General features: G+C 41.5%; 1 protein-coding gene across 1 annotated transcript; it reads right to left on the reverse strand.

The window, feature by feature from the left end:
* On the reverse strand, positions 1–25851 carry CRACD (capping protein inhibiting regulator of actin dynamics). Its single transcript, XM_075709628.1, has 9 exons — positions 25732–25851; positions 15206–15370; positions 12637–12705; positions 11176–11358; positions 9043–9473; positions 6206–8976; positions 4340–4530; positions 3072–3237; positions 1–161 (listed from the first exon to the last, which is right to left on the reverse strand). Exons 1-9 carry the CDS (start codon positions 25849–25851, stop codon positions 1–3), a joined length of 4257 nt encoding a protein of 1418 aa, XP_075565743.1.
* Between the last annotated feature and the right edge of the window lie 2025 nt (positions 25852–27876).

A 27876-nucleotide genomic window follows, 5' to 3' on the forward strand; every position in this document is an offset into this window, starting at 1 on the left:
TTACTTTATGATCTGTGGACAGTCACTCCAGGCTTTTGCTTTCCTCTTGGCTAACGCAAGCCAGGCTGGTTCTGTTGACACAGGGTTAGCATCAGGCGTAGAGAATCTCTTGGCCACCTCCTTTGCCAGTGGGGCTGACGGAACAGAATCTGAAATTTCCACTGTTTTTGATGGGGTGGGGAGGGGAAGAGGGAAAAAAACCATTAGTTGAACCCTGTACTTTTGTTGCAGGATTCTAGAGATTTCGCTTCTTTTCTGTGAATACGTTCTGATCTAACACTTTAAATCTATTTCCAACCCTTTTAGTTAAATCCTTCTTTTTATTGCATTTGCAAAATAATCAAATTAGGAGGAGCTGGGTTTCATTTTTCAGAGGTGACTCCAAGTAATGTAACTCACAAAAACAGACAAAATGACTCTCTCTGAGATCCAGAGAAAACATTTCCAATTTGCCTGTTGTCTTCTTTACATAAACTATTTTATTTACATCTGCAATGTAGCAAACAATGGGAAATAAAGCTTTTTTTTTTTTTTCTGCAGCTGCTATACATAATGTAACCCAGCAGTATTCAGTAGGATTCAGACTGCCTCTTCAGTTTAGAGTTCTTAAATAAGCACAGAGAAGAAAGCAGTCCTAGAGTTTTCTGCCTCAGTTAACCACTTCCATGAGACTATCCTGAAGAAGAAATAAACCAGCTTTCTCCAATAGCTGTTTGTCACATTTTCTTTAAAATAGTATAGTTAAGACAAGACAAACAGCTGTCTCAGCAAGAAAAGGTGTTGAATAAGCAACTGATTTCTAACAAGCAGCTTTACAGAGCAGAACTGTAGAAGTTTATTGTAGAAGTCAGGTGGGAAGGTTGTTTAATTCAGGGACAGTGAATGTCCTTGAAGGCAGCCTGGGTAGAAATGAGTCCTATCTGAAACCTATGGAGTAACTCTAAAAATCTTAGTTACAAAATAACTCTTTACTAATCTCCTCTTACACATTTTATGGTTTTATGGCCCAAAAAGCCTTTTTTGTTAAATGTTCATGTTTTAAAAAGCTTTAAAAGTGCATGGATGCCAAAAATTGTTTGTTTTTCTTTTTAGTACATCTTTAATCATGTATTTTTAGCTATAAGTCAATGAGCAGTAGTAGCAGCTATTGCTGTAGACAGACACTTTGAAAAGCTAATTATTTTAAAGGTTATGGTAATTTATGCTACTTTAAAGGTTACACCCTCTTATCAGTTCCTGTTGTACAAGACTCAAGTGCAAGTCTGAAATACACCAACTTCTTCAAGTTTTGGGTGGTTTTTTTAATGTCCTTAGAGGAGGACTCAGCAAACTTATTTTAAACGTGTTCTAGCCTGGTCTTCTGCCTTAAATGCTCTCCTAATTGTGGGAAACCCAAATCAGTGTCATTATCCATAATAAACAAATACTTGAATGTAGCACATTTGTGCAGTTGATAATGGCTGCCTCGCTCCAAACGTAGCTAGTAATCACATAGAGATCCAGTCGCTATTTCCTATAGGGCCAGCACAGTTCTATGCTTTCACTTGAGGTAACTCAAAATTGGTAATTCCTCCTGAATTTCCTCCTGAAACTCTCATTCTAGTGCAGGCAGACCAACCAAGAATAATTGGGGTTTGGCCCTTCTTTGATCTAATTTGGCATCCTCTACTGTGCTCGAGTTTGATTTCTGCTAGAATTGACCCTGTGCAGCATCACATCACACTACCAAATCTTTGGGGTAGGGCTGCAGTAGAGCCCTGTTACAGGTTGACAGGAATGCTGTAAAGCTGCTCCAGCTGCCCAACTCCAAAGCCGGTTTGGACACTGGAAGCAGGCTAAGTGCGGGCATGCAAGTTTTGGGCAACCACGCAAGATCTTAGAATGGTTTGGGTTGGAAGGGATCTTTAAAGATCATCTAGTCCAACCCAAGATGTTGCAAGTAAGGTTCTCGGGGATATCTGCGCTGGCATGCAGCTGCTGAACCAACTGAATACAGGCATGCAGGGGGGTTGTTCAGCTTGGAACAGTCTGTATGGCAGGAGTAGCGCTGGTTTAGCCTTTACTATTACAGATCAGATAAACTAATTATCGCATTGCTTTCAATACTTGCGTTCCACAATTCATGACTTGGAGCGGTACTGATAAATTGAGCTGGTATGTGGATTTGCTTTCAAAGAAGTCCACGCTATTTACTGTGCGACTGGTAAAAAGGTTTCTTCGACACCTGTCTGTACTCTTCTACAAAACCTTTTGCCTGGACTAATGGTGGCTAGAGAAATATGCGGCATGTCTCTATTTCAACAATCGCCTTACACCACCCCAAATATTATGCCCTTTGGGGAAGTATTTATTTTAATGTGCCTGCCTTTTGAATATGTAATTGTTTCAGCTTAACTGAACTGACAGTAGGCAGTAGGGTTCTGGTTGCAACCTTCCATATGAAATACTTGACTGGGAGGGAGAAGTCCTAAATTCAAAGTGCCGGGCTACCTTCACTGAATTGATTAGTTTTTGCATTTTTGAATGAAACGAGACTACGCATTCCAAATATTCTGGGGTGAGTATTTCTCCTTGGCAAACTGGGAGGTGTGGGAACACAATATGCTTCATTTGCTACTCAAATATACTTTGCAGAAGTTAAGTATCATCCCCCCCTCTGTGCTAACCGCAACCTAAAGGCAAAACAGCACTCCAATTGCAATTCACAGTAAATCAAATCCCTCTAATGTGCATTAGTCACATTCCAAAAATACTGTTGGATGTGGCTTGGGGAGACAGCCTAATTTTTTTTAACCTGAACTGGGGCAATTCTAAAGAAATGCAGTAGTGCAACCTTGATAACCTCAGGAACCTGGTAAAAACCTGTTAAAATGATGTACTTCCAGCATAATGGCCAGCACATGAGGCTGGGACAAGTTGTGTTGTTCCATGCTGAAAGCAAATGCACCTGTAATTCTAGGGGTAATATGGCGGGGGGGGGGCAGGGAATCATTCATTCACTTTCTCAAAAACATGCAATACCATTTCTGAAGTGCATTATTCTTAGAGTAAATCTGAATCTCTCACTGTACCTGTCACAGAAGTTGGAAGGGTGTTCGACTTTTTTAGCTGCTCCCTTCTTTCTAGTCTTGACACAGCAGTCTCAATTTTCTTCTCCCCTTCTTGAGTGGTGGATTTCTGCAGTGTGCTTGTTTTGCTGCTGCTGCTTTTATTATCTGACTGATTACCTACAGCAGCCTAGAACAGAGAAGGAAAACTGCTAAATGAGACACAGTCTGTCATGTAGTGGCTACAAGTAAGAGACATCACACTCAATGCTTTCATTCATCACCTCTCCTTTCCTTAACCCTCCTTTCCGGCAAAGACTCAAAACACTCTGATACTTCTCAAACTAACAGTCATCAAAGACTGTAAAAAAAAAAACCAAACAAAAAAAACCCCACAAAGTTAAATTTGTCATGTTGTCATTTCAGTCAAAATATTGAACAATTTGAGCCAGCCCTACCTGGTAAATACAGCACTGAAACACAGTGTGCATCTGTGGGCAACTTCCCACCCACTGCTGTTTTCTTCTGCCAGTTTTCTATGTCTGTAATTATGCATGTGTCCATCAGAAATTTGGGTCTCATAACAAACATCAAAATATACTTAGCTATCCACATAATCTCCCTTTTTACCATCTGTGGTATCTATATACAGCATCACTGCATGTGTAGCGTCACTTCTGTACTGTAAGTAGAAGTGTTTTTCTTACTAATAGAAAACCGTGGAGAGAAAATAGCTATTTAGAGAACAGGAAAGAAGCGATGCTTGAATTCAGTGCCTGCTTTAGGCATTTGGATGTTTCACATGACGGTTCATTTCTTTCATCTACATTTTATCCAAATAATACATGTTATGCTAAAAATAAATTTAAACTTACTAATATCCACCTATAAATGAGTATTCCAGCTGTTATTGCCCAAGCATTAAGGCTTAACATCTTATTTACTCAAGCTTTGAAAGAACCATGTTACATATGATTTTTCTGTTCCATCACCTGCGCAGTGGTCGTGCTTATGAGTGCCATTAACTACCACCTGATACAAAGGCATCGGAGTTTACACTAAAATTGGCACACTATTCCACTGTATTTTCTCCTGGAGGTCTGACTTTTGCAAAAGGGAACTCCAGACTTTCAGACTCCTTTTTACTCGCTGTCATTTTAACTTTTATGAAATCTTACAAACCAAACATTAAAAAAAAAAAAAAAAAAATCCCTTTCACATAATAAAACTAGCTAACAGTTATAATTATGGTATCAGTATTTCTAATGGGCAGGTTTCTAAAGATTGTTTACATTTTCTTTAGCCATCTTTTCTGCTTGCTTTGCCTCTCTGGCTTGTCTCCTCTCTTCCCTTGTAGCTTGCTGCTCACGAAATCCCTTTTGCTTTTGCAGCGCTAATGTAATCCAAAGTGGTTGTGAAGTTTCAACTTTTTCCATCAATTTAGATCCATCCAAAGAGTGCCTGCTCTGGAGGACCGGTTTTTCTGAAAGAAAACATGAAAAGTATTGGTTAAGTAATGCACATCTGTCGTCTCAAGCACACCAGTACTTCTCTACCTTGCGAAAACTCTGGGGCGAAGCCCATTGAATGCCATGCCAGTCACAGATCTTGGTGCACTCCATGTCAAATCCTGAAACAGTTTTTATGCCTCAAGAATAAGACCTAATTCACCACACTCATACAGCTGTCCAAATTTATCCTTTTTGTGAAAAAGCCTACCCCAGACTTTTAGAGCTATAGCCTAATTTACTACACATTTAAGTGAAAGTGATAGAATCCTAGAATGCTTTGGGTTGGAAGGGACCTTTAGAGGTCATCTAGCCCAACCCCCTGCAGTGAGCAGGGACAGCTTTAACCAGATCAGGTTGCTCAGAGCCCCAGCCAACCTGACCTTGAATGTTGCCAGGGATGGGGCCTCTACCACATCTCTGGGCAACCTGTTCCAGTGCTTCACCACCCTCATTGGAAAAAATTTCTTCCTTATACATATGCATTGATTGTTTACACCTCTGATGAAAGGGATCCAGCCACTACATACTGCAGTTCCCTGATTTTCCAGACGTATTTAAGGGAAGAAGTCCCAACTTCAGGCAAACAAAGGGCACTGAAATTATGTACTCCTATAAATGCAGCCCCTCTTAAAAATTTTTTGTTTTTTAAATTGCCACTTGAGCATTTGACTTTCTGCACCCTGCATGAAACTGGAGCTAGCACCCAGTATAGAGCTGCGAGTGGCAGGGAGCAGCACTGGGATGCAAAGGTGCTCCTGCTGAGCTCAGTGAGCACAGAAACCCTCAGCTGGCCCGGGCCCTGATCTCCCAGGCCAGCACCTCTGCCTCCGACTAGTTTCCATAAATCCTCATTTTAAAATGGAAATTAAAGGAAAAAGTGTAAAAAAAATTGTTAAAAAATACGCAGCAATTGCACTGAGATAGGGTTTTAGAAGTGTCTTGATGCTTGTAAAATTCAAGAATGGGAAAAAAAAAAGGGATTTCCCAATTAAATGCTGGATTCCTGCCTTGCTCTTTTGAGCGTCCTTACGCTGAAAGGGTAATTTTTCCTCTCGTACAAAATACTATTTCAGGACACAGGGACTTTCAACCCTCCTCTGAAGAGCCACTATGGCTACTGTAATTGTTTCTACTACTGAAGAGTGCTTCTGAAATGCAGACTCCAGCCCAGCTATACCGGGTTAGATAGAGAATTTGCCCAGGATAGGCACTATAAGGGGGCCTAGATCTTAATATTTTTTAAGCTAGATAATATTGCCCTAAAAAATAGAAACAATGTAATGTAGGTTATACAAATGACTCCCTCTGCTCTGATGACACCATTACACATGGAACACAGAGTCCACCCTCTGGCTAACTAGGTAACATGTCTACCAAGGAAAACACACTCACACACTTCAGTTACCTCCTTGAAATTAACTTCCGTAAGCAGGTTGCACTGGTCACGCTGAGTTTGTGCGTTTCTGAATTAAACTGCGGAGATGGGAAGTCCCATTCATTCAGACAGCACTAAGCATAGTAGTGGTACTCCACAAATAGCACACTAGGTAAAAATTCTAGCTTAAGACCAAATGTCTTCCTCTGGACCCCCAGTATCTCATTTTGGAAATGCAGACAATAGCTAAATGACCTTTGAAAAAGACATACCTTTCTTCAACGGCTCAGGCTTTTTGTCATTTTTTTCCCTCCATGGAATACTTATGGATGGGAAAAACGACTTCTTCTCTCTGATTTCTTCCTCTTCATTTTTGGTCTCGTTGGATGGTGTGGGGCGCACTGCATTTGCTCTGTCTTCTTTTCTCCAGCCAGCGTCCGATTCGGCTTTAACCAACCTTTGCCCCAGCGTATCAGCCAGGTTTGATCTGTTCATTTTAGAGAGAGGAGAGGATGGTGGTGTCTGGCTGGCGGGCTTTGGAGCTAAAGCAGGTTTCTGTTGGACCAGGGACTTGCATGCTGGTTTCTCATGAGGGGGTAAAGCACTCTGGCCGGTGGCTGGTAGGACCACTGGCGTGCCCACTGGTTGTGAAATCTCCACCACAGTAATTGAAGAGTCTTTTACAGTACCAGGCACGTTTGCTCTCCCCATGCCAGGGGATGTACTCTCTTGTGGAGCAAAACCAGAGGACTCTTTCTCACCCTCTGTTGTAACTAGTGGGTCAGGCACACCATCAAAACTATCTCCTGCACTGTATCTTTTCTTTTTCCTTTGCTCTGCCTGTTGATCATAATGGTAACGTAAAGAGTAGTTTGTCCTTCGTAACTTTATCCCAAAAGGAGAAACATTTTCTTCTCCATTTGGTGCCGGTTTATCTACTTTTTTCGTGCTGTTATTCTGCTGATTTTCAAGATCACCGGGAAGTTCTGCCTGGAGTACTTCTTTACCTGGAGAATGAGGAAAACTTGGAACAAGGAAAGATGGAAGATCTTTTGCAAATTTACAGCCTTCTGTGTTGTCTGTCATTCCACTATAGGTTTCCATTTTGTCCTTAGCCTTTGCAGCTAAGTTATCCTTGAAAGTGGAAGCCACATCCTCCTTTGCATCGGCGGATGAGCCAGTGATTCTTCCCGCAGCCACTGCTTCATTGCCTTTTGCCGTATTTACATTCTCAGGTTCTGAACTGTTCTTTGAAGCGTCTGAAAATTTTTGCCATGCTGGTGTTATCGAGAACTTTGCATTTGCAGAGAGGGTTTTCCTCAAGTTACCATGGGGAGCACCCCGTCCTCGGGGTGTCCAGTCATCACTGTGTCTGCAGACACTTACTCGGTCTCTCTCGTTATATTTGCTGTTTTCTGCGTTCTTTAGGATCCTGGAGCGGATAGAAGCCCACTCAGCTAGTACAGCCTGGTTATTTAATGTCTCTTGTGCATATTTCATTTTACTGCTGCCGGGTTTGGGATCCTGGGTTTTTGTCTGGGCCTTCTCTGGTGAAGGAATATCCACATTTTTTCTCTCTTCCGTTAAGCCAAGTAACGATTTACAAGCTGTGTCCTTTATCTGGTTCAAGTTAACCGCTGTGCCACACAGCTGTGCTCCAGTAACCAAAATAGCTGTGTGGGGTACGCACACAGATGATGGGAGTGTATGAGAGCCCTTGCTGGATGCGTGCATCCTGCAGTCTTTGACAGATGGAGAAGAGAGTCCTGCTCCTTTGACGGGCATGACGGGACTCAGATTTACCTTCTGAAATATGATCTGTTTATCTCCAGAAGACACTTGAAATGTGAAGGGTCTGGATGCAGTTTGTCTTTCATCTACCTCTTGCCACCTAAGCTCTTCCCCTATTCGCTTTTGTTCCTGAGCCTCAACTTCTCTCTTCAGTTTCTGGGAGAGGACTTCTGCTGTTTTATTCCCTTTTTCTGGCTGTTTGAGTTTTTGGGATCGTGATCCTTCTTGGAGCTTCTCTTCAACCGGATGCCTATCAGGCCCTCCAGAACACAACTGATCCTTGTCCTGTTGCTGTTTCAAGGATTTTTCTTGTTGGTTTTGCTGCAGATTTTGTCCTTCTGTGTCTACCTTCTCTTCCAGCTTGTTCCACTCTTGTTCATTTTGTCCCTTTTGCTGTCTCAGTTCATCTTGTTGCATACTCTCTGCACTTTCCAAGTGCATTTGTTTTGTGAGCTTGTGTTTTCTATGCTCTTCCCATTTCTTTTTCTTATCCATTACTTGCTGGGGTTGTTCTTTCTCTGTCTTTTCTCCTTTCTCCCTCAAATGCAGCCTTTGTTCCTCCTGTTTCTTCTGTTGTTTGAGGCTCTCAGCTTCTTTCTCCTGCTTCAGTTTTATTTCAGCTTCTTGAAGCTCTTTCTCTTCCAGCTCTCCTCTCTGTTTTCCTTCCTTATTTTGTTCCTTCAGTTCATTTTGTTCCTCCAGGCAATTTCTTTCTTCTTCCTCTTGACACTGTTTTTCAATCTCGTGTTGCCTTAATTCTTCCAGCTCTAGCCTCTTCTGCTCCTCCAGCTCTCGCTTCTGTTTCTCCTCCACCTCCTTGCGCCTCTGCTCTTCCCATTCCTGATGCTTCTGCTCCTTTAGCTCTTGCCTCTTCTGCTCCTCCAACTCCTGACATCTCTGTTCCTCCAGCTCTCGTCTCTGTTGCTCCTCCCGTTCCTGGCGCTTCTGCTCCTCCAGCTCTCGTCTCTGTTGCTCCTCCTGTTCCTGGCGCTTCTGCTCCTCCAGCTCTCGTCTCTGTTGCTCCTCCCGTTCCTGGCGCTTCTGCTCCTCCAGCTCTCGTCTCTGTTGCTCCTCCCGTTCCTGGCGCTTCTGCTCCTCCAGCTCTCGTCTCTGTTGCTCCTCCTGTTCCTGGCGCTTCTGCTCCTCCAGCTCTCGTCTCTGTTGCTCCTCCTGTTCCTGGCGCTTCTGCTCCTCCAGCTCTCGTCTCTGTTGCTCCTCCTGTTCCTGGCGCTTCTGCTCCTCCAGCTCTTGTCTCTGTTGCTTCTCCCATTCCTGATGCTTCTGCTCCTCCAGCTCTCGTCCCTGTTGCTCCTCCAACTCCTTCTGCCTCTGCTTCTCCAGCTCTTGCCTCTTTTCAGCCTCCAGCGGCCTTCTCTCCTCTTTACTGTATGTTTGCTCTTCTATTTTCATAGATGTCTCTCCTTCAAGGAGATACTGCCTCCTCTCTTCTTCACAACACTTTCTCTCCTGCTCTTTTTGCTGCTCCTGCTCAAGTTCTTGGCACCTTTGTTCTTCCATTTCTCTTTGTTCTTCCATTTCTACAATCTGCCTTATCCTTTCAGCCTCAAAGACACCCCAGTGATCTTCAATTCTTTTCTCCTCTGCCAGCTGAAGCTGTTTCTGCTCATCTCTGTTCTGGATTAGCTTGTCTGCTATGATGTGTCCATTATAACCTGGATATCTGTCCCCATACAGCTGAGTTTCTAGGTCCTCTGGCTCAAATTCTGTTATTGTTAAACTTTGTGATCCCTAAAATTGGGAGACAAGTTTAGAGTTACTGAATATTGCCTATTGGCTTGTTACTCTTTACAGAGAACAAATAATCAGCTGCAAATGCAAAACAACTTTTTTTTTTTTTTTTTAAAACAATGATTTAGATCTGGAGCAAACACACCAACACACCCACCCCAATTTATGGATCACATCATCATATATCCCATGCCTCTCACCTATTCAGATGATACCTGTTAAAAGAAAGAAAACATCCCAACAGTGATAACAGTATAATGCTAAATATTGAATCGCCATATGGTGTACATGAGCTAATCCAGATTGAGGCCTGCCATTTCAAATTTACAGAAGCCTGAGGAATAGAACACAAGTTTCATATGCCTGTTCTACTACTTAGAACTCCATCCTTTAAGCCTGAAATAATTAGCACATGCTTAAGGGCATTGTTTTGCCAGTTCTTTCATGGCAAATCTAGCTGTTACTTGCAGGGACAGAAGCTGTTGCCTGCAGAAAAGAGCTCTGCAACGCTAGCCAGGAAAGAACACTGCTCAGGGAAACACAATTTGGTTGCTTTTCACAAATCCGGAGCCAGAACATCTTCCTCCATTAGCTGTATTGAGACTCCAGTTCTATTGCAGAAACCATGGGACCATGCGTGGACAGAGAACCTTGAGCTCCCCAGCGATACTGCACTGTACTGCACCAAGGCATGTACGAACTGCTGACTCCTGGTTCTCTGTGCTTGCCCCACAGCTCTGCCATGTGGGTGCAATACCTGCAATAAACTGAATACAGATCTTCTTCACAGCTTACTCCTTGTCTCTGTAGCCACATGGTCTGAAGATGAGCTGCACCTGAAGAGTGCTTCCCAGCACTTTCCTTGAGGAAAACAGCTCAGCTAATGCCCTGTCTAGCTACCATTTGTTGAGCGATCATTTGACTCCAGTTAAACATTCTGTATAAACAAGAGGTTTAAATTTAATTTCTTCATTGCAAGAGTGATAAATGCAAGTACAATGGTGCGGAAGAAAGGACAGTGGCCTCTCCTGAACCCTGTATTAGTTGAATAGTCTTGTCCCATTTACAAGCACTGGTAAGATGTCAGGATAAAAACCAAAATAGCTATGCAGTAAGCATACAAAGCGAGGATTTGATAATTCACTCTAGCTGTAGCAAGAGTGCGTTACTTAAGTCTTGTTCTTTCTCGTAAGACAATGATATTATCACCACCAGAACCCATGCCAGTTTTAGAGAATCTTTTTTTTTCCCAACCAAATTTTGCACCATTTGATTGCCTGTATCAGAGCAGCATTAACAGTGGCAGATATCCTTCAGACCTTTATGACCTACAGTTTTTCCTAGAAAAACTAGAATCAGAAAAGTCTCCCAATGTAAAATCCTAGTGGAAGTACCTCAGGTGTAAGTAATATTTGTCTCAACTGGCCATATTAAAACTTCTGTGCATCTTCTCATCAGCTAGGGTTTCATTTTTAGGGCTCTATCTTGATTTCAAGACAAAATGAAAGAAACATGCATTTTGTTTTGCCCTGAAGACACAAGATTTGTGGAAGCTTTCAATAGCTATCTCTAACAGTGTTCATCACATCTTAAGAGAGTCCTCTGCCTATAGCTACTCCTGGTGCACTCAGTTATGGTTATTTTGTACCCAGTTTCAAAAGCAACCCCTGCTCCTCTTGCAATTTGACCAGTGATTCAATACCTTTGTTAATCTCTTGTGCTTTCTTGACATCCTCTGCTTTTTTGGCTTCACTGACAGTTTGTGTTTAGCTGCACTGTTGTCTAGACGAGCAACAGCCTGGGGAACTGCATCCAAATTGATTGTTTCAATTGTGCCAGAACAGGAAAATTGTCTTTTTGGCCGAGATGATTTGACTGGAGTGACCTGTTTGTATCACAAACACAAGAAGCTATTATTAAGCTATTTGTGCCATTTAAATAAATAAATCACACACACACACACACACAAAGCCTTTGCAGTTTTGAATTCAAAGTAGTTATTAGCAGAAAAGATTTCAAACCCTGTTTTTCCATTATACAAATCATGAGCTTTGGACATGCAAGTTACAGCTGTAATATTTTCCTATTTCCAGTACTACATACTTTTATACTTTTCACTTAAAAATTACTTAGACCATTCTAACTGAAGTTTTTTCACAGTTTAGCTCCACTCAGAAGTTGCTGGGAATGGGAAGGGCAGAGGCAGAGTATTGAGCAACATCAAACACTGGAACATTTTAAAGTGTGCTTACTGTAGAAAAAATATCTACATCTTTAAATAATTTAGATTATACACTTTAGGCAAGAGCAAGTCAGATTGACTTATCTAAGTATTATAATAGAACAGCTACAGAGCTGTACTCTCTGCATGGGAGATGACTATGGTATTGGATCTCAGACTGGCACAGTGCCTGCAGAAAACCTTCCCGTGATGTGGAGTTGTCCAAGCTAGCACCAAAGAACAGCAAGAAATAAAATAATACTGGCTTTGACTGCTGCTTTTTTCTCTTGCCCTTCAAATATTTGGGTTCAGAAAGTGCAAATACAAAGTGATTTAGTGAGACTCCTCTCATGAATAAATACAGTGGCACTGTATGTCTAGACGTGTAAGAGTGAGCCTGTAATCAGTCTCTCCTGTAAGTCACTGAGCTATCATCCTGAGACTGGTATTTGGCACAATCCAAGTGGAAAAAGAAGACGGAAAAAAAAAGAAGAGAGAAAACATCTTCTGTAAGGAAACAAAATCACATACATCTTTTTCAAGACAGCTCTGTAATCTTCTGAGGTTAAACGTATGCTAATTAGGGAACCAATTACTTAAAAGCTGATTGAACATTTTGCATACACTTATTGAATTACATGTAGGCATAACAAAGTAGTAGAAATACTTATGAAAATTAGGCTCTCTGATTAATACATCAAATGCAGGAATGCTGCAAGACTGGCAGAGACCAAGTTCTGCTGTTTCCTGCAATCAACTCTTACAGATTTCTCAATCTTAGTTATTGTTTATTTACTAGGCCCCAAACTGCGCAACATTCACAAAATCTTGGATGATCATGGAACAACGAAGTGTGTATTAAAGCAAAAACTGACTGTCAGGCTTCTAATAACTAAAATTAGAAATTAACTTGGTGCAAACTAAGTGTAAAAGTTTTGTTACCTTTTCTTCCACTTCATGTCCTGTTCCAGGCAAATTCATTGTTCTCAACAAATCTGGGGTGCCAGTGGACTAGAAAACAAGATTACCACAGCTAGATATTAAAATGCAAAGGATCTAATAAATATGGTTCAAAGGACTTGTGAAATCTTGCATGTTAGAGTACACTTTTTACTCTGTTTCCTGTCACTGCAGGATTGATGGATAAACAATTCTTGTTCCTAAATGCTATGAGTTTCTTTGCTGCTCCTTGAATCACTGCTGTCTCTACAGAAGCAGTTGCTGCTACAAGACACTACAAAAGGCAGAACACTCGCACTTCCTTAGAGATAACCAGGTTCCAAATCAAAAGAAAGAGCACAGCTTTGTAGGATTTCAATCAGCTCCTAATAACTTTATTTTCTCCTGACCTACACCTGAGAAAAAACAAAGGAACCTGATCAGGCATTACCTCCACTGCAAAAAGTTTCAACTGCAGATTCTTGACAACTGCTCTTCTTACAAAGCAAACCGGTTCCCCCAGAGCAATCAGAGCCTATCAGTCACCAGGACCCCTTAGCTACTGTCGCCCTCCTAGCCATCTCACAGGAGGGGATTTTGAAGGCACAGGGGTTGCAGCAGCATTCATCACACCCAGAAATGTTGGTTTTAATCATTATATCCCAGCATTACTTCATAACCTGATGAATGTTTGGATCCCATTACACCAGGTGCACATGATTGTTAGTATAAAGCCTAAAAAAATCAGCTTTACAAATAGAAGTTAAATGAAACGCAGAACTCTTGCCATTGATCCAAGTTAGTCAGGAAGATGAAAAGTCACAAAGCAACATAGGAAACCTGTTTGAAGTAGAGCAGTGCTATGTGGTCCTGGCCACCAACTCCTGACAGAAGCCACCCTGTCCCCCCAGGACCTATGCAGATAAACAGGCAGAGGAGTCACAAGGCCAGCAGCAGAGACAGGAGCAGAAACCAGGCAAGCTGCCATGCACCAGAAATCTCTGATAAAGCAGGTAATGAGTAGCACACAGTAAGAGAAAAGTACTGAGCGCTCTGGCTGACCCTACGCATGTAGCGTTGGTTGGTTTGTGTTTGCAAGCTCCTCTGAGTAGGGCTGTTTGCTCCTTCAGTGCTTGGAAAAAGAACTATGCAAAGGGGCATTAATTTTGTTTTCAGAACATAGTATTTAAAAGAGTAGGTTGTAAGGACTGAATCTCTCCCTCCTTATTACACAGAGATACTCTAGTGGTTTTTTAGTGCTTTAATTATTTTATCCCTCGAGCTGGAGGTCACTAGGTGACATTCGGGTGTCCTGCAGGGCCCAGCAAGAAGGCTGGCTGCGGAGAATGTGCGTTTGTATCAAACACAGAGTCTCACCTAGTACCAGGGTACATAGCCAAAACCTGTCCACAATCCCACTGCACTTTTTGTGCACGCAGGATGCTCTCGATTCACCTTAGCCGATTGCTTCAAAAGGGAGTATTTGTGAAGCATGAGAAATGTACCCTGCTTCGACTGCATTTTTGTCCTTCCAGACTGCAGAGGGAGAGGCGTGAGTGTGCAGGTCCTACCCAAATGTCGGGCCCCCTGACAGACCCGACCACAGCCGTGAAGGAAGTTGTCACAGAGGAGCTACGTTGCCCCTTGAAGACTGATGAAGAATTTGGGCCACCTCAGCCATAAATCTCCCCTCTGTGTGTTTGGCTGAATACAAGCATGAGCTGCAGAGGACGCTTACTGCCTTTGCCTTTCACGCAGCCAGCACTAGTGCTAGAGAACACGAGCTGAGGCCCGTGCCCTGGTGTCCCTCCAGGATCTTACAGGCTGCATGCACATGGTAGGTTGCTGCATGCTTTCCCCAAGGGTTCCCGCAGGGAAGGATGCCCCGCTGTCCTCGCTTCAGCCATTACAGCAACACACAGGACCAGTCTCGCCTTAGAGGGTTTCCAGAGAGCTTCCATCACGCGCTGTGTTTCTTCACCGCCTGAACAAGCCCTTTCTGGAGACCAGAATGCCTACGGTTCCCAATTTCAAAATCTTCATGGATAATTTGAATAATTATTTGAATTATACGGGACATTTGGATTTAGGGAGCATTCTCAAAATGTTTCTCCCCCTTCTTTGCCTTCGGTTCCTGTCCACGAGAAATATGGATATTTACCCCCAGACCCAGGATTTTATGGATTTAGGCTCCAGACCCCTCTCATTTTAGAATGATTTTCCTTTTTGCCATTTGATGCTGTGCACAACCTTCCATGCTGGGAAGGCCGTATTTCAAGACTTTTTCTGCCTCAGAAAAATTTCCTGTCCTCTAGCTACGCTGTGAGTGATGTCTGCATTGCCTGAAGTTGAGAGCAGACGTTCAAACCAGTAATTCTGTGGGACCTGGCTCAGGATGCCAAGGGCACACACTTCTCACTGGTCCAAGAAGCACGAGCGGAGAGATCCCACCCACATAAAACAGCCCGCTGAGCTCAGCTACACCTCACTGGAGACATCTGCTATGCCCCAGTGAACTTTACTGTTTTAATACTGCTAAAATGCCATGAATATTTCGATTTAAAGTGCTTACTTTATTACCACTGTCTGAGATCACTGTGTCCTGCTGAGTCTCAACCTCCATGGGGCTACTGAGCAACACATCCTCTTCTATACTAGCGTTTGCCTCCCCCATTGTCCTCACGGAAACTGTCATTTGTGGAGGCTGCCCAAATTTTATATTCTTGGCCAACTGTTGCTGAAAAACAAGAAAAGAAAAAAAAAGGTATTTATATTATGAGCAAAACAAGCCAAGTCCAGCACACACCCCTTCTCCACATAAAAGCTGCACAGTAGCACTCAGGGCAACTTCTGACTCTGGACAGAAAGATCAACTTGAGGCTCCCATTGCTGCAACACAGTGGCCACCCCCTCTTCTTTCTGCCTGCAAAGTAACCAAGGTCAGGAATTTACTATTCTGATTCTGACTTCTGATTTTGGATGGTCAATTTGAGTTCTCTCAGTGTTGCCAACTTTGAAAACGTATTGTGAATTTTGAAACATTCCTTTGCTTTTTTTGATCTATGTCCCAGATTAAGACTTTGTTTATACAAGCTAATTGTGAAGCCTTACTGTTACAAAGAAATAAGATCATGAGCCATGTATATTGAGAAGCTAAAACAGCCCCAAAAGGCAACCGTTTTCTTCTCCAGACCCCAAACCCTGCATCTCATGCATCTGTAGTTCTTGAAGATATCCTTATTGTAAGACTTAGTCGTAAGTTTTAAATGTTGAGCATAACCCTGCCTTAGAGGAGGCAAATTCTCAAAGGAAGGGGAACCCAGCTTCTTTTAGATGCTTGATCTCATAGGAACAGCGCACCAACTCATGTCTGCTCACGCTCACGTGCACTGCCACAACACCGCTTTTGCACAAAGAAGTTTATGCAGGGGACATGCAGTAGGTGAATGGATAAAAGAGCTTTCCCACCATTTATTCTCCTTGTTGAAGTAATTTTCTATTGAGGGTTACAAGAAAGTACTCTTGAATTGTATCAAGCGTAAGATGAATAAAATAAGTAGCATGTAATATCTGTCCTCTGGTAGGGTGAATTGGAGAAATTACAGCCCTGGCTACTGCAGAGACATATAGCATACAGTCTTTGAAAGTGAATTTTTTGCAAAAGAGTTAGAAGAAATTCTCTAGAAGGAACAAATGGAGTAAGGAACATTTATTGATAGATTTTCTTCCTAAAATATTTCAGAGAATCACTTCCAGTTAGGAAGGAAGGAAGGAACCATGGAGTTGTTTTCCTGCTTTACTCTCTTTCAAGCACAGAAAATTCTCCGAAGGAGATTTCCCATTTCTGTCTTGTGTTATCATGAACCTCTACAGCTCAGCAATACTCAATTCAACTGTGCAGCTTCTGTTCAGTGGAAATGCCAGGTACATAGATGGACCCCTGACACAAGTTTGCTGCTGAGAACTGCAGAAGACTGGAGCAGATAGCATGTAAAACAAAGATTTTTTTTTTCCTATAGCACAGAATCAGTAGCATGGCTTAGGTGAGCAGCTGGCAAGGGAAGATATGCTTTAGTAGCAGCGGGTGGACCTCTGAAAGGATTCAGGTCAGATCAGTCTTGCTTGCCATCATTGCACAGTGGACTAGACTCTTACATAAAAGTTTATCCATATTTCCCCAAAACATTACCGGATTTCTGTATTGAACTATTAAGACAAAAAGTATATGCAGAGAATCCTCATAATCAGGTTATTAAATTAGAATTATGTGCTGGTTTTGGCTGGGATAGAGACTAATTTTCTTCACAGTAGCTAGTATGGGGCTATGGTTCAGATTTGTGCTGGAAACAGCATTGATAACACAGGGATGTTTTCGTTACTGCTGAGCAGTGCTTACACAGAGTCAAGGCCTTTTCTGCTCCTCACCCCACCCCACCAGTGAGTAGGCTGGGGGTGCACAAAAGCTGGGAGGGGACACAGCCAGGACAGCTGACTGCAGCTGACCAAAGGGATATTCCATCATACCATACAACGTCATGCTTAGCATGTAAAGCTGGGGGAGGAAGAAGGAATGGGGGGATGTTGGGAGTGATGGCGTTTGTCTTCCCAAGTAACTCTTATGCATGATGGAGCTCTGCTGTCCTGGAGGTGGCTGAACACCTGCCTGCCAATAGGAAGTGAATGAATTTCTTGTTTTGCTTTGCTTGTGTGAACGGCTTTTGCTTTACCTATTAAACTGTCTTTATCTCAACACATGAGTTTTTTCATTTTTACCCTTCTGCTTCTCTCCCCCATCCCACTGGGAGGGAGTGAGCGAGTGGCTGTGGTGCTTAGTTGCCGGCCAGGGTTAAACCACCACAAAAAGGGTTTTTTTAGCTTCCTCATTGAGTTACGCATTATTTATGCCCATCTGGATTTTGGCAGAAAGTAATTAAATTCATCTAGTACATCATTTTGATAGCAGGCAGTTTTGAATGGCAGAGTTTTATTCCCACCTAGATTGCTGCCAGTGCACCCATAGTCTAAAGGCCAGAGTTTCACCAAGTCCTCCCAAGCTTTCATGTTAGCAGTGCAACTCTGACTTGAAATCTTACATGTTTCCGCTGCGTAAATGGGAATTGGAGAGATCAAACAGGTCTGTATTAAATAGCGTGAAGGCTGCAATTCTGCTCTATTCCTGCAGGTCCTCTGATGCTAGTAGAAAGTTACTTCACAACAGCTTCTTAATTCGATAACGTTTTCTAAGTTGAGGCTGCTCCTTTCTTCTTACAAAAGCCATATTCCTAGAAAAATAGTTCTCCCAGGCAGAAAACTGGAGCTGTCAGCATTAGCTGAGCAACTACCCAAGAAACCAAGGATTTGTGCATCTGTTCCGTGGTGAGTACATGCATGCATGTACATATTGCTTGCAATGTGTTTTGGAGGAAGGGATGGTGTGTTATTCTCTTGATCTTCTGAACAAGTTCTTGATCTACTGTGTGTGCAGTGCACAGTGGGAGTTGTGTGGTGATGGAGCTATTGTGGAGAATGGTCTGTGCTTTAGAAAGAATGGCCTTGTTAGTTGTCATCAAGGATGCTTGAGAGCTCTGCTGTAAAAATGTGTATTTGTGTCTATAAAAGTTTAAAATGTTATTTTCCTGATATTTCCAGGAAATAGGGTACGGTCAATATTTATGGACTGTACACGGTTTTTTGGTTTTGGTTTTGTTTTTTGTTTTTAAATTACTTCAAAGTTTTAAAAGTTTATTTGCTCAGACTTGCATAAATTAGTTTGAATATTGAAGAAACTCTAGTAGCCCTCACATTCTTTCCAGGATGGAAGGCTCTTTTCTGTAGTATCTATTTATTGCATTTTTTTTAAACAAATTTAGCTTAAATGAACGCCACTAATAGTTTTCCATTGACCAGTTTCTCTCAGTGCATTCTAATCTCCAAAGCTGATGCTGAACACCAAATGTCAAAATCTCAAATAGCTTACTGTTACCACTGAGCAGATTTATTCTATTGCTTTCAAAGAGCAATGTAAAACCTGCTCCTTGTTCTTTTTTAAAATGTGCTTATACTGTAACTTCAATGCAATTATCTTCTCTCAAAAAAATTCATACGGCTGCATTCTCTACCTGGCCAATCTTAAAAACCCTAAAAATGCACCATCCCTGAAAGAAAAGAAAAAACCCATAACTTCTACTTGGAAGAACACACACAATCCAACCCAGAGAGATGGAGCGATACATCAATTTAAGCTGCAAGGCCATTGAGAAGAGGCCATATTCCCTGACAAGGAGCATCTGCTTTAAATTTCTCAAAAGTTTTAGTTAGATATGTATTTCTGAACAGAAAACTACAAATCCTCTGTACTTGAGAATTCCCTGTGGTGACAGCATGTGGATGATGGTTGCCTAAGGAGGATTATTTGCAACTCTGGTCATTAGAAGTTGCAGACATGACATTTTGTTCTTCTACCATTGCACTCACGCACAGGGTGTTTAAATACCCTTTTGGAAATCTCCATAGATGCATATTGGCCTCAGTTAAATTAACCTGGTCTCTTTTGGTTTGTGCAAGAAGGCTTGTAATTTAACAGCCAGAAATCACCATCCTGCTCCAAAGTCTAGCTGTCAGCTGGAAGGAGAAGGGAAGAGATGAACATTTCCTGCCTGCATCTTCCTCTTCCAGCCTTATCAATCCAGTGGGCTTTTCCAGCCCCCCAGTTTGCAGCCAGTGGACAGGTATTTCCACAGGACTTATAAACCATTCTCAGCACCAAAACAGCATGGCTACCGCATATGATAATTATACCATGAAACAGCAGCTGGAAGGACCGCACACACAGGGGAGCTTCAGAATGGGATCATCGAGCTGTGCTCCAGACCAGGTTTACTTCATCCCTGAATTTTTTTCTGTGAGATTCAAGAGGTGCACGAGAGTTTGCCTATTCACACCCAACCCAGGTGTCTATTGGTGCAGTGCCATTCAGCGTGAGGTGAGGAGCAGAGCTGCACATCTAATAAAGGCAAAGAAATACTGGGAATTTAGAAAAAAAAAAAAGTTTGCACTCATCCAATTTTTAAAATCTTCCTCAGTAACTGGACCATGACACAGGCCCACTTTTATTTAATGCAAAATAGTTTGCTAAAACGTGATACTATTTAACTGACATCTTTACACCAGCTTACCATTAATAACTTCAGAAATAAAACTCCTAAGTTAAATTGCTCTGCATTGGTTGGCACCTGCAGCAAATTAAAAAGCTTAGACTTTCAAAGCACTCTTTGTGTTTGCATAGGAAATGCCACAGAACAAACTTTCCATATTAACCGGCACAGAGCCCAGATCGGGCTGTACATCTCCTCTTTCACTCCAATTTGGCTCCTCTTCTGTGTACATGCCTGCTTGCACGCGTGTTGGATTCAGCCCCCTGAAACCACATCATTCTTATGGCTCCATGCCTGGAGTGAATCCAAAACCGGATCCACTGAGCTGCTTACTCTGTTCAGTTAAAAATTGTTAAAACAGAGTGTGCTATTTTAGCTGATTCCATTCAAACAAGTCTTACAAGAAATGCTGGTCATATTTTGCCTTCAACTCAAATGCCTATTTTTCATGTCTGTTTGCAATGCCCAGATATATAAATAAATGAAACTATGTTTTCTAGTTGTATATAATTGTGAAATAACTATCTAATGCATAATACTTGTCCTAAGAAAAGCCATACTGTTGAAATTCCACTTGGTCCTGTACAGTCTCTCACAGTGACCCAAAAATCAAATGCCTTGGGAATATATAAGAACAGGGCGAGCCCATACTGAGATTTTCCTTGTAAACGCTCCAATCATTTGTCGCATCTGAGGACTTTTGGAGTCAATAGCCAGTTGGGAACTTTTCTTTCATGAATTTGTTTCATTGCTCTTTGAACTTTTATAAATATTTCACGAATAACAGTGCTGTATGACAATGAGTTCTACAGTCCAACTATGCATAAAGAGATAATTGTTTTGGTTTGAAAGTGTTACTAGTTTCAACTGATGCTCATGTGTTCTCATGCTGTGAAAGAGTGAATAATTGTCCTCTATTCATTTTCTCAATTCCACTCATGATTTCATGCATCTCTATCGTATTTTTTCTCTTATTATTTCTTTTCTAGGCTGAAAAGATGGTTTACCTAACTGTTCTTTCTGTGGAAGTGAGTCCACTTCTTTATCCAACCAGAAAAATTTGCAAATCTGTTATCCAAGCAAGCAAAACACCCCACATAAGCAACTGGAAAGCATCGTGTGAGAAGTTATACTGGTACAGCTGGAGGCTTTAGAAAGTAAACTAGATGCAACATTAACATGTAAACCTACTGAAAGGGAGGAAAATAAGAAATATTACCACGGGTGGTTTGGATATAAGATGCAGGGAGGGAACTATTCCACTCTCCACTGCTGGAGCAGCATGTGGTTTGGGGCATTACACTTCAAGAAAGATTTTGGAAGGGTCCGTAATAGAGGAATGGTGAAGAAGCATATGGATGGAAGGACCTTATATGGATCTCTAGAGATACGTATTTACAGCAAATGCAGATGCAAATGAAGATTTCGGTACGCAGTGGTAATGGACCACTTACAGATGCTCACATGTTGAGAGCAAGACTTTCTAGAGGAGCCTGAAGATGCTTACAGGTTATGTGGCATTTGTCACCTGAGCCTCTCCTTGCAGAATACCAAAAGCAAAGCAGATGTGAATAAGGAAAATGGAAGCTTATTTCCAGGGCTTAATATGATCATAGGAAAAAGGGTGTCTGTCACAGAAATGCTAGAAAGATTAAGAAAAAATTATAAATTCAGTTTATAAAGTGAAAACGATTGTCAAATGCGAAGAAAACAATTAGGCTGCAGTGGCACTAGAAAATATTGGCGACAAAGAAATAAATTGTAAGAAATGCAAAGCCAGGCAATCGTGCAGTGAAAATTCACTCCCAATTCTACAAAATGCAGAGCATCAAGTTTAAAGATAATAGCTTTGAGGTTTAGCAAATGCCTTTGCAGCCTTGTTGAGATCTGGGCAGTATCAAACAGAAACACCAATGGGAATGGCTGGTAGAATACAGATGTGCAAAGCACAGTACAGGAAGCAGTGGCTTGATCAATAGCTAACATATGCTAATGACTAAAAGAAATGGGATCCAAAAATGAACAGTCATTAGGTCTGACAGGAAGAAAATGATTGGGGACATTCATCATTACAAAGACAGGGAACTGTGAATTTAAAATGTGGTCCTTTAGGACTTGACCAAGAAGTCTCGATTCTCAAGACATTTTTTTATCATAATTAATGTCTGTGTAGTAAATGGGTGTTTTACAAATGTACAAAGCAGAGGGTTGGTTTGTTTTAAACCACGTGGCCACATGAAACAGAAAAGATGTAGCCCATTAGTTCCTAAATGCAATAAGCCATATGCCATAGTCAACCTTCAGTATTTCTTGCAGCTGACTGCCACAGCTTCATGGATGCCAAATCACCTGAGACACTTTCAGTGAAGGCAAGAGGCGGAGAACAAGCTGTCCTCCTGCCCCCAGAGGCAGCAGCAGTGCCACACCACAGGACTGTCACAGCAAAAGGGAGACAATGGCTTAGCCACATCAAGCTACTAACACTCAAAACAAATTTCCATTTTACTTGCTACAGTTTTTGTGGGTCTGAAACAAAAACTGTCTTCGGTTCACTTGGTGACCATTTCTGGCAAGTATCAGTAGTAGGAAGAGTCACAGCTGCAAAATGGGAGGAAGTGGATCTAACATACTTTGAGGCAAGAAAAAAAACCCCACTAGCTTAGGAAAGGGAAGGATATAAAAACAAGCTCCCCAAGTTTCTTTTAGGTTTGTTCTGACACACTGCTAGATTTAGATTTTAAACATTCCTTGTGTCTCATTCACAGTCCTGTATGAGAAGCAAAGCACCAGATTCCAAGAAACTGAGTTCAGCACTAAGGGTACCAGGGCCTGGGTACCATCTCTTTGTGGGAGCAGGTTCAGGCTGGCTTTCTACACTGGATCTTAAAAACTAGGTAATGATAAATCTCAGAGGATCCAAAGGACAAGGAACAGACTGCTTTTACAACAGCAGATGGCTTGAGCCAACACAAAATAACTTCAGGATACTCAAAGGCTATTGGAAGTTAAGAAGTGAGGCTTTTCTCAGCCTCGCTTCTAGCACACGCTAAAACCTTTGAACATGACCAAATCAATTTACAGAAAGCCTGATAAGATGAATGCCGCCAATCTGAAAATCAATAAAAAGAAATGAGAGCTATTCCAGAAAGAACGAATGTACCTTGCACACATAATCAGAAAGAGAGAATTCCTACAAGAAACTGAACCAGTGCATACACTGGCCAGCTGCCCAGACTGCTACAGAGTTTTGCACCATTACACAACATTTTTTTGTGGGTTCATCAACACTCTAAAGTCAGCAGAAATGCAAGGCAAGAAGGGGGAAACACTTTGGTGATCAGCAGAATGAGATCCAGCACCATCAGTATTAAATGGCTTGTATTTCTATTCTGATTACAAAACCTGTTTCACCATGCTGTCAGTTGGGCTTGTAAGCACGGTGCTTCTTCCAAAAAAAGACTTAAGTTTTCCAGGATTGTTCACTGTACCACCCCCAAAAAAAAATCCTGAAAAAGGTTAAAATCTGCAGAGCTTTTGATCTCTGCTTGGAATCCATCGAGTTCAGAGCCAGCACAGGGCACTGAATCCTGGCAACACTTCTTTACTAAGGAGCATCTTGCCAGGCAAATGGAAATGGAAAATGCTGTGCTTCCACCGTGACGTACAAGCCTGGGCAAAACCACGGTAATGTTGGTGGCGTAGCAATGGCTTTACCGGGAACTGGCCACAGAATTGGTTTTAAGGAGTGGAGCGCTCTTCAGAAGAGATTACTGTCTCCTCTTGTTCCACCACTTGAAGAAATACAGACGTTCCCAGCGGGAGTGAGCTTGCGGAAAGGGACTTAAAAGAAAATACAAGCTTCTGATAACTGGAGACCAAGTATCAGTGTTTTCTGTGACTGCAAAATCACAGAGCAAACACAGTCTCCTTTTAGAATACTACAGCAGAAAAAAAGGATGGGGTATGGAGTGCATAAAACCTTCAGACAGGAATGATAGTCCAAATAACTGGTCAGACCTGGGACTCAACTCTAAGGTCAACCTAAAAATATGCAATGGGATTTTGGCATGATCTTGTCCTAAAACTCAGGGAACAGTTGCAGAAATCATGGCTAGGGAAATGGGGACAGTTATGTGCTGGGCAGCAGGTTTTGCAAATACAAGAGGTGGCCCCTGGGCTTCTTATAAGGAGCATTTCCATGGGGTTATGAAAAAAATCCATGGAGAGTTAGATGAATATATAGCTTCTGTGTAAATAGGTAAATAGTTGAAAGTGTCCTTTACAACCTATTATGCATTTGCTTTCTGATTGAATGGGTTGCTCTGGATATCACCATCATTAGTAGAGTGGGAGAAGCTGAATTGGGGATGTTGCTACAGGCTGGGTTACAGCTATATTAAATGATAAAAATGACCTACTGTGCTTCAATTTTAAATAAAAAGGTAAGCCCACTTTTGACATCAAGCAGCTGAAACAACACTCCCCCTTAATACACATGCAAACAACCACACCAAAAAAGGCTCATGCAAAGTTCACACAAGCGAGAGCGAATCACTGGCTATTTATTTTGTGACTTTCAAGGGTGATTATTTTTGCTTCCATTTTCTTTAAGTTACCATTTGCTTAGTGAAGATGGATGTTAGCAACGGCAGTAACTGTACTTTTTATCGTGTCTCTGAGTTTAACGAAGGCAATAATTTCCACTGGGAATTTTAGGGTGAGTTTGGAAATGGGAGAAGCCACTCCTACAAAGTGCAAAGGTATTCACAGAAAAGCTGATGTGCTGAAGCCAAGACGAGAGATCCAACAGATAGGGAGGGCACAGCTCCCTGCAGAAGTCAGTGAGCTTTGTATCAAAGGACACTCAAGCATTCTGCAAGACAGGTCCAACTACTTCACATCTTTGCTCAGAGTCAGCAGTCACTGAAAATATAATGGTTTCTAGCCTGGAAAGTAGCACGCATTGAATCCACCTGACCCAGGGAAACTTAAGCTGAACAAAGAGCACAGAGAAATTGGAGATGTCCTAGTGTGGTTTCGACTTCAAAGTTCATCCACAGTCAGCACAGCCAACACCATTCAGGTTCTCTGTCTGCTGACAGCACTGTACAGGAACAATTTCATCCTGAATGTAGCATCTGTCTACTGTGCGTGATCTCTCACTCACCAGAAAAGATGGACCGCGGGTAGACTTTGGAGGTAAAAGAAATCAATGGTATTTTACTAGTCAGCTACAGGGTAACGGCACCTACACAGCATTAAAAATTTATCAGCATTTTGACAGGACTTGTCAGCATCCTGAGCAATAAACTGAAACGTGCTTCTGAGGGACAGCTCTTTCAAGGTTGAGATAGGCATAGAGCTGGAAATCTAGAGTTCTGGAAAAGAAGGGAAAGCAGGTCATATAAAGTTCCTTAGAAGCAAATACCCAAATGTGTTGTTTATGTAGTTACTTATGTGCTGTTTGCTTTGGAGAGAGAAACATATCCACCTTTCCTGAGAAACATTGAAAGGACAGGGAGAAAAAGAAGGAGAAAAGTAATACATAAAAAAGGATAATTAAATCAGCTTTGCAAAGAAGTCTCACCCTGCATGCCATTCCCTGCCACCAACACCACCCTCATTTTTTCACTCAGTACCACATCTGTAGGTCTCAGGCATCAGGATATGCCAAACCCATGAGTTCAATTCAAATGAGTTCTACAAGGTGCAGACATTTCTGCAGATTTGCTTGCAGCACCACTGCTGTACCTTTCAAGACCAAAACCTAGATCTTCTGCAGATTACCCAAATTATTTACATGGCTTTTGGCTAGACCATTTACATGGCTGAGAAACTGCCCCAAGGCTATTGAAAAAGCAACTCACCTTTATCCACACGTAACACATTCTGGAGACCATCTTCCACCACATTTTAAATACTTTTCCCACCTACAATTTCTTACCTGAAGAGTTTTGACTTTTCCTAAAACGTTCTCCTGTGACATTGCTTGGATGGCCTGTTCACTCTCTGTTCTCCCATCAGGTATAAAAATACTGTCATGGGAAAAAGCTCGACTGCCCATAGAATAATGGGAGGACCTGGAAAAAAAACAGTTAAAGAGTAAATAAGCACAGCAATTAATTTATGAGAGTGACCCTTCATATCATAGCTGCCCTGCTATGTAGAGTTTCCCTCCCCCTTGCCTTCTACATAAAAGCTTTGAACATTCTCAGAAGAGAGTTATCCAAATGTTTTCTGTTACCAAAGTTTAGCAGAGGCGCATGATTCCTTCACATACAGTTTTCCTCCTTGCAAGGACATAGAGTGGGGTGTTTTTAATAGGCATGTTGAGAAGATCAATCGATTTTCCTTAGAAGTCTCAAATCTAAATGTTACTTTTAGGATACAGGGTAGGTGATGATGAAGCATACATTACCACACTGCATCTTTAAGCAAGCCTGCATTCGTGCTCAGTCCCAATGCTTGGGACCTGCTGTCATTCTTAGTCAAAGAAATACAGCAGGTCCCAAGCAAAGGTAGCACTATAGCACAAAAAGAGGTAATACACGCCAGTAACCTACTTCTAAAGAGCTCCCTCGTTTAGCTGATTACTTAGCTGTTCTGTCACCACGAGTATGATCACACTGGCAATAAAATGCTATCATCAAACCCCCGAATTGGTACGAATCTTATTACACCATCCCGTGTGGATTTGATTAGCAACAAACAGTGAGCGATGCCCGAGTGTTACTGTGAAACCGGATACCGATGCCAAGGAGGAGAGTGCGTCACGAATGACCTAGTTCATGGCTGCTCTAAATCCATGGGCAAAGGGATTAAACAAAGTGTTTTAATTTACTGGAGATTTAAAAGGCACATCAAGAAACCTGAGGATTAAAAAAAAAAAGGTTTGCAGGTTGTTACTTTGGGGTTTGGGAGACATTCGGGGGGAAAATGTTTGAGTTTGAAAGTTATGTTTTGTCTCGCCTAGAATATTTTATGGTGAGTGGAAAGCCTGTAAAATACAAACGTGACAAAAGCCACCGTAGAAGAAAATTGAACTGAGAGGTCTCCTTTTAATAACCTATTGGTAACTCTTTGGGATCCATTTACAGCTTCAGTAACAAACAATCTGGAGGAAAAAAATAGATACTTTTTATATGAATCTAACACACCTTCTACGTGTGATAAAAACATTATAAACAAATACTTCAGCAAAACCAAGGAAGATGATACTTCTAGAGAGAGGGATAAATAAAACAACAAGAAAAATTAAAGCCTCACATATTTAAGAAAATCAGTATATTATCTTTTTCGCCCTTCTAAAATGTACTAATTGTTTATAAATGGCTCAAAATATTTCTGTTCATACTTTGAAAAAAAAAAGGTTTGGAATACATTTATTACATTTTTATCTGTTGGTTTTTTTTTTTTCCCAGGTGTATAGAAATAATCTTTTTAAGTAAAAATAATAATCTCTTCTTACCAAGAAAAAATGTTATATAGGGTCACATTAGCCTTTTATAACTGATTTAATGATAGGTTATTCTTGACATTTATAACAACATTTCTTACAGGTAACCTGAAAACAGTAGAAAAAAAAGCCACCCACAACCTCTTACTCTCTCTAGTTTATATTTAAAATACATTTGCACTCACAAAATAAATCATCCAAGCTTTTGGTGACAACACACACAGCTCCCTATATCATTTCATCCTCTATGCAAGCACAGACTAACTGAAAAACTATTTTTTACCCAAAATTAATATTTGAACAACATGCTTCATTTGAAACAAACCAGCACACAATTAAGCAAAGAGTTGGTCAATATGTCATAGCATTTTTAGCCATCAAAGAGGGGGAAACATTTAACTGATGCTATATTCTATTTTAGACTTCTTTTTTTTTTTAATAAAAACCACAACTTGATTTCCTTTGGCTGCTAAGGGTAATACACCTTCTTTTAGAAACCTTTTATTGAGAAACCATGAAAGTGTATTTTTAAACCCTCTTCTAAAAAGGTTTCTGTACCAAATCATCATGACTCAGCCTGTACACAGAGCTGCAGTAAAATTGCATGGCATTGGAATATATCAACTACCTTCC

Source organism: Pelecanus crispus, chromosome 4, assembly GCF_030463565.1.
Source record: "Pelecanus crispus isolate bPelCri1 chromosome 4, bPelCri1.pri, whole genome shotgun sequence".
NCBI lineage: Eukaryota > Metazoa > Chordata > Aves > Pelecaniformes > Pelecanidae > Pelecanus > Pelecanus crispus.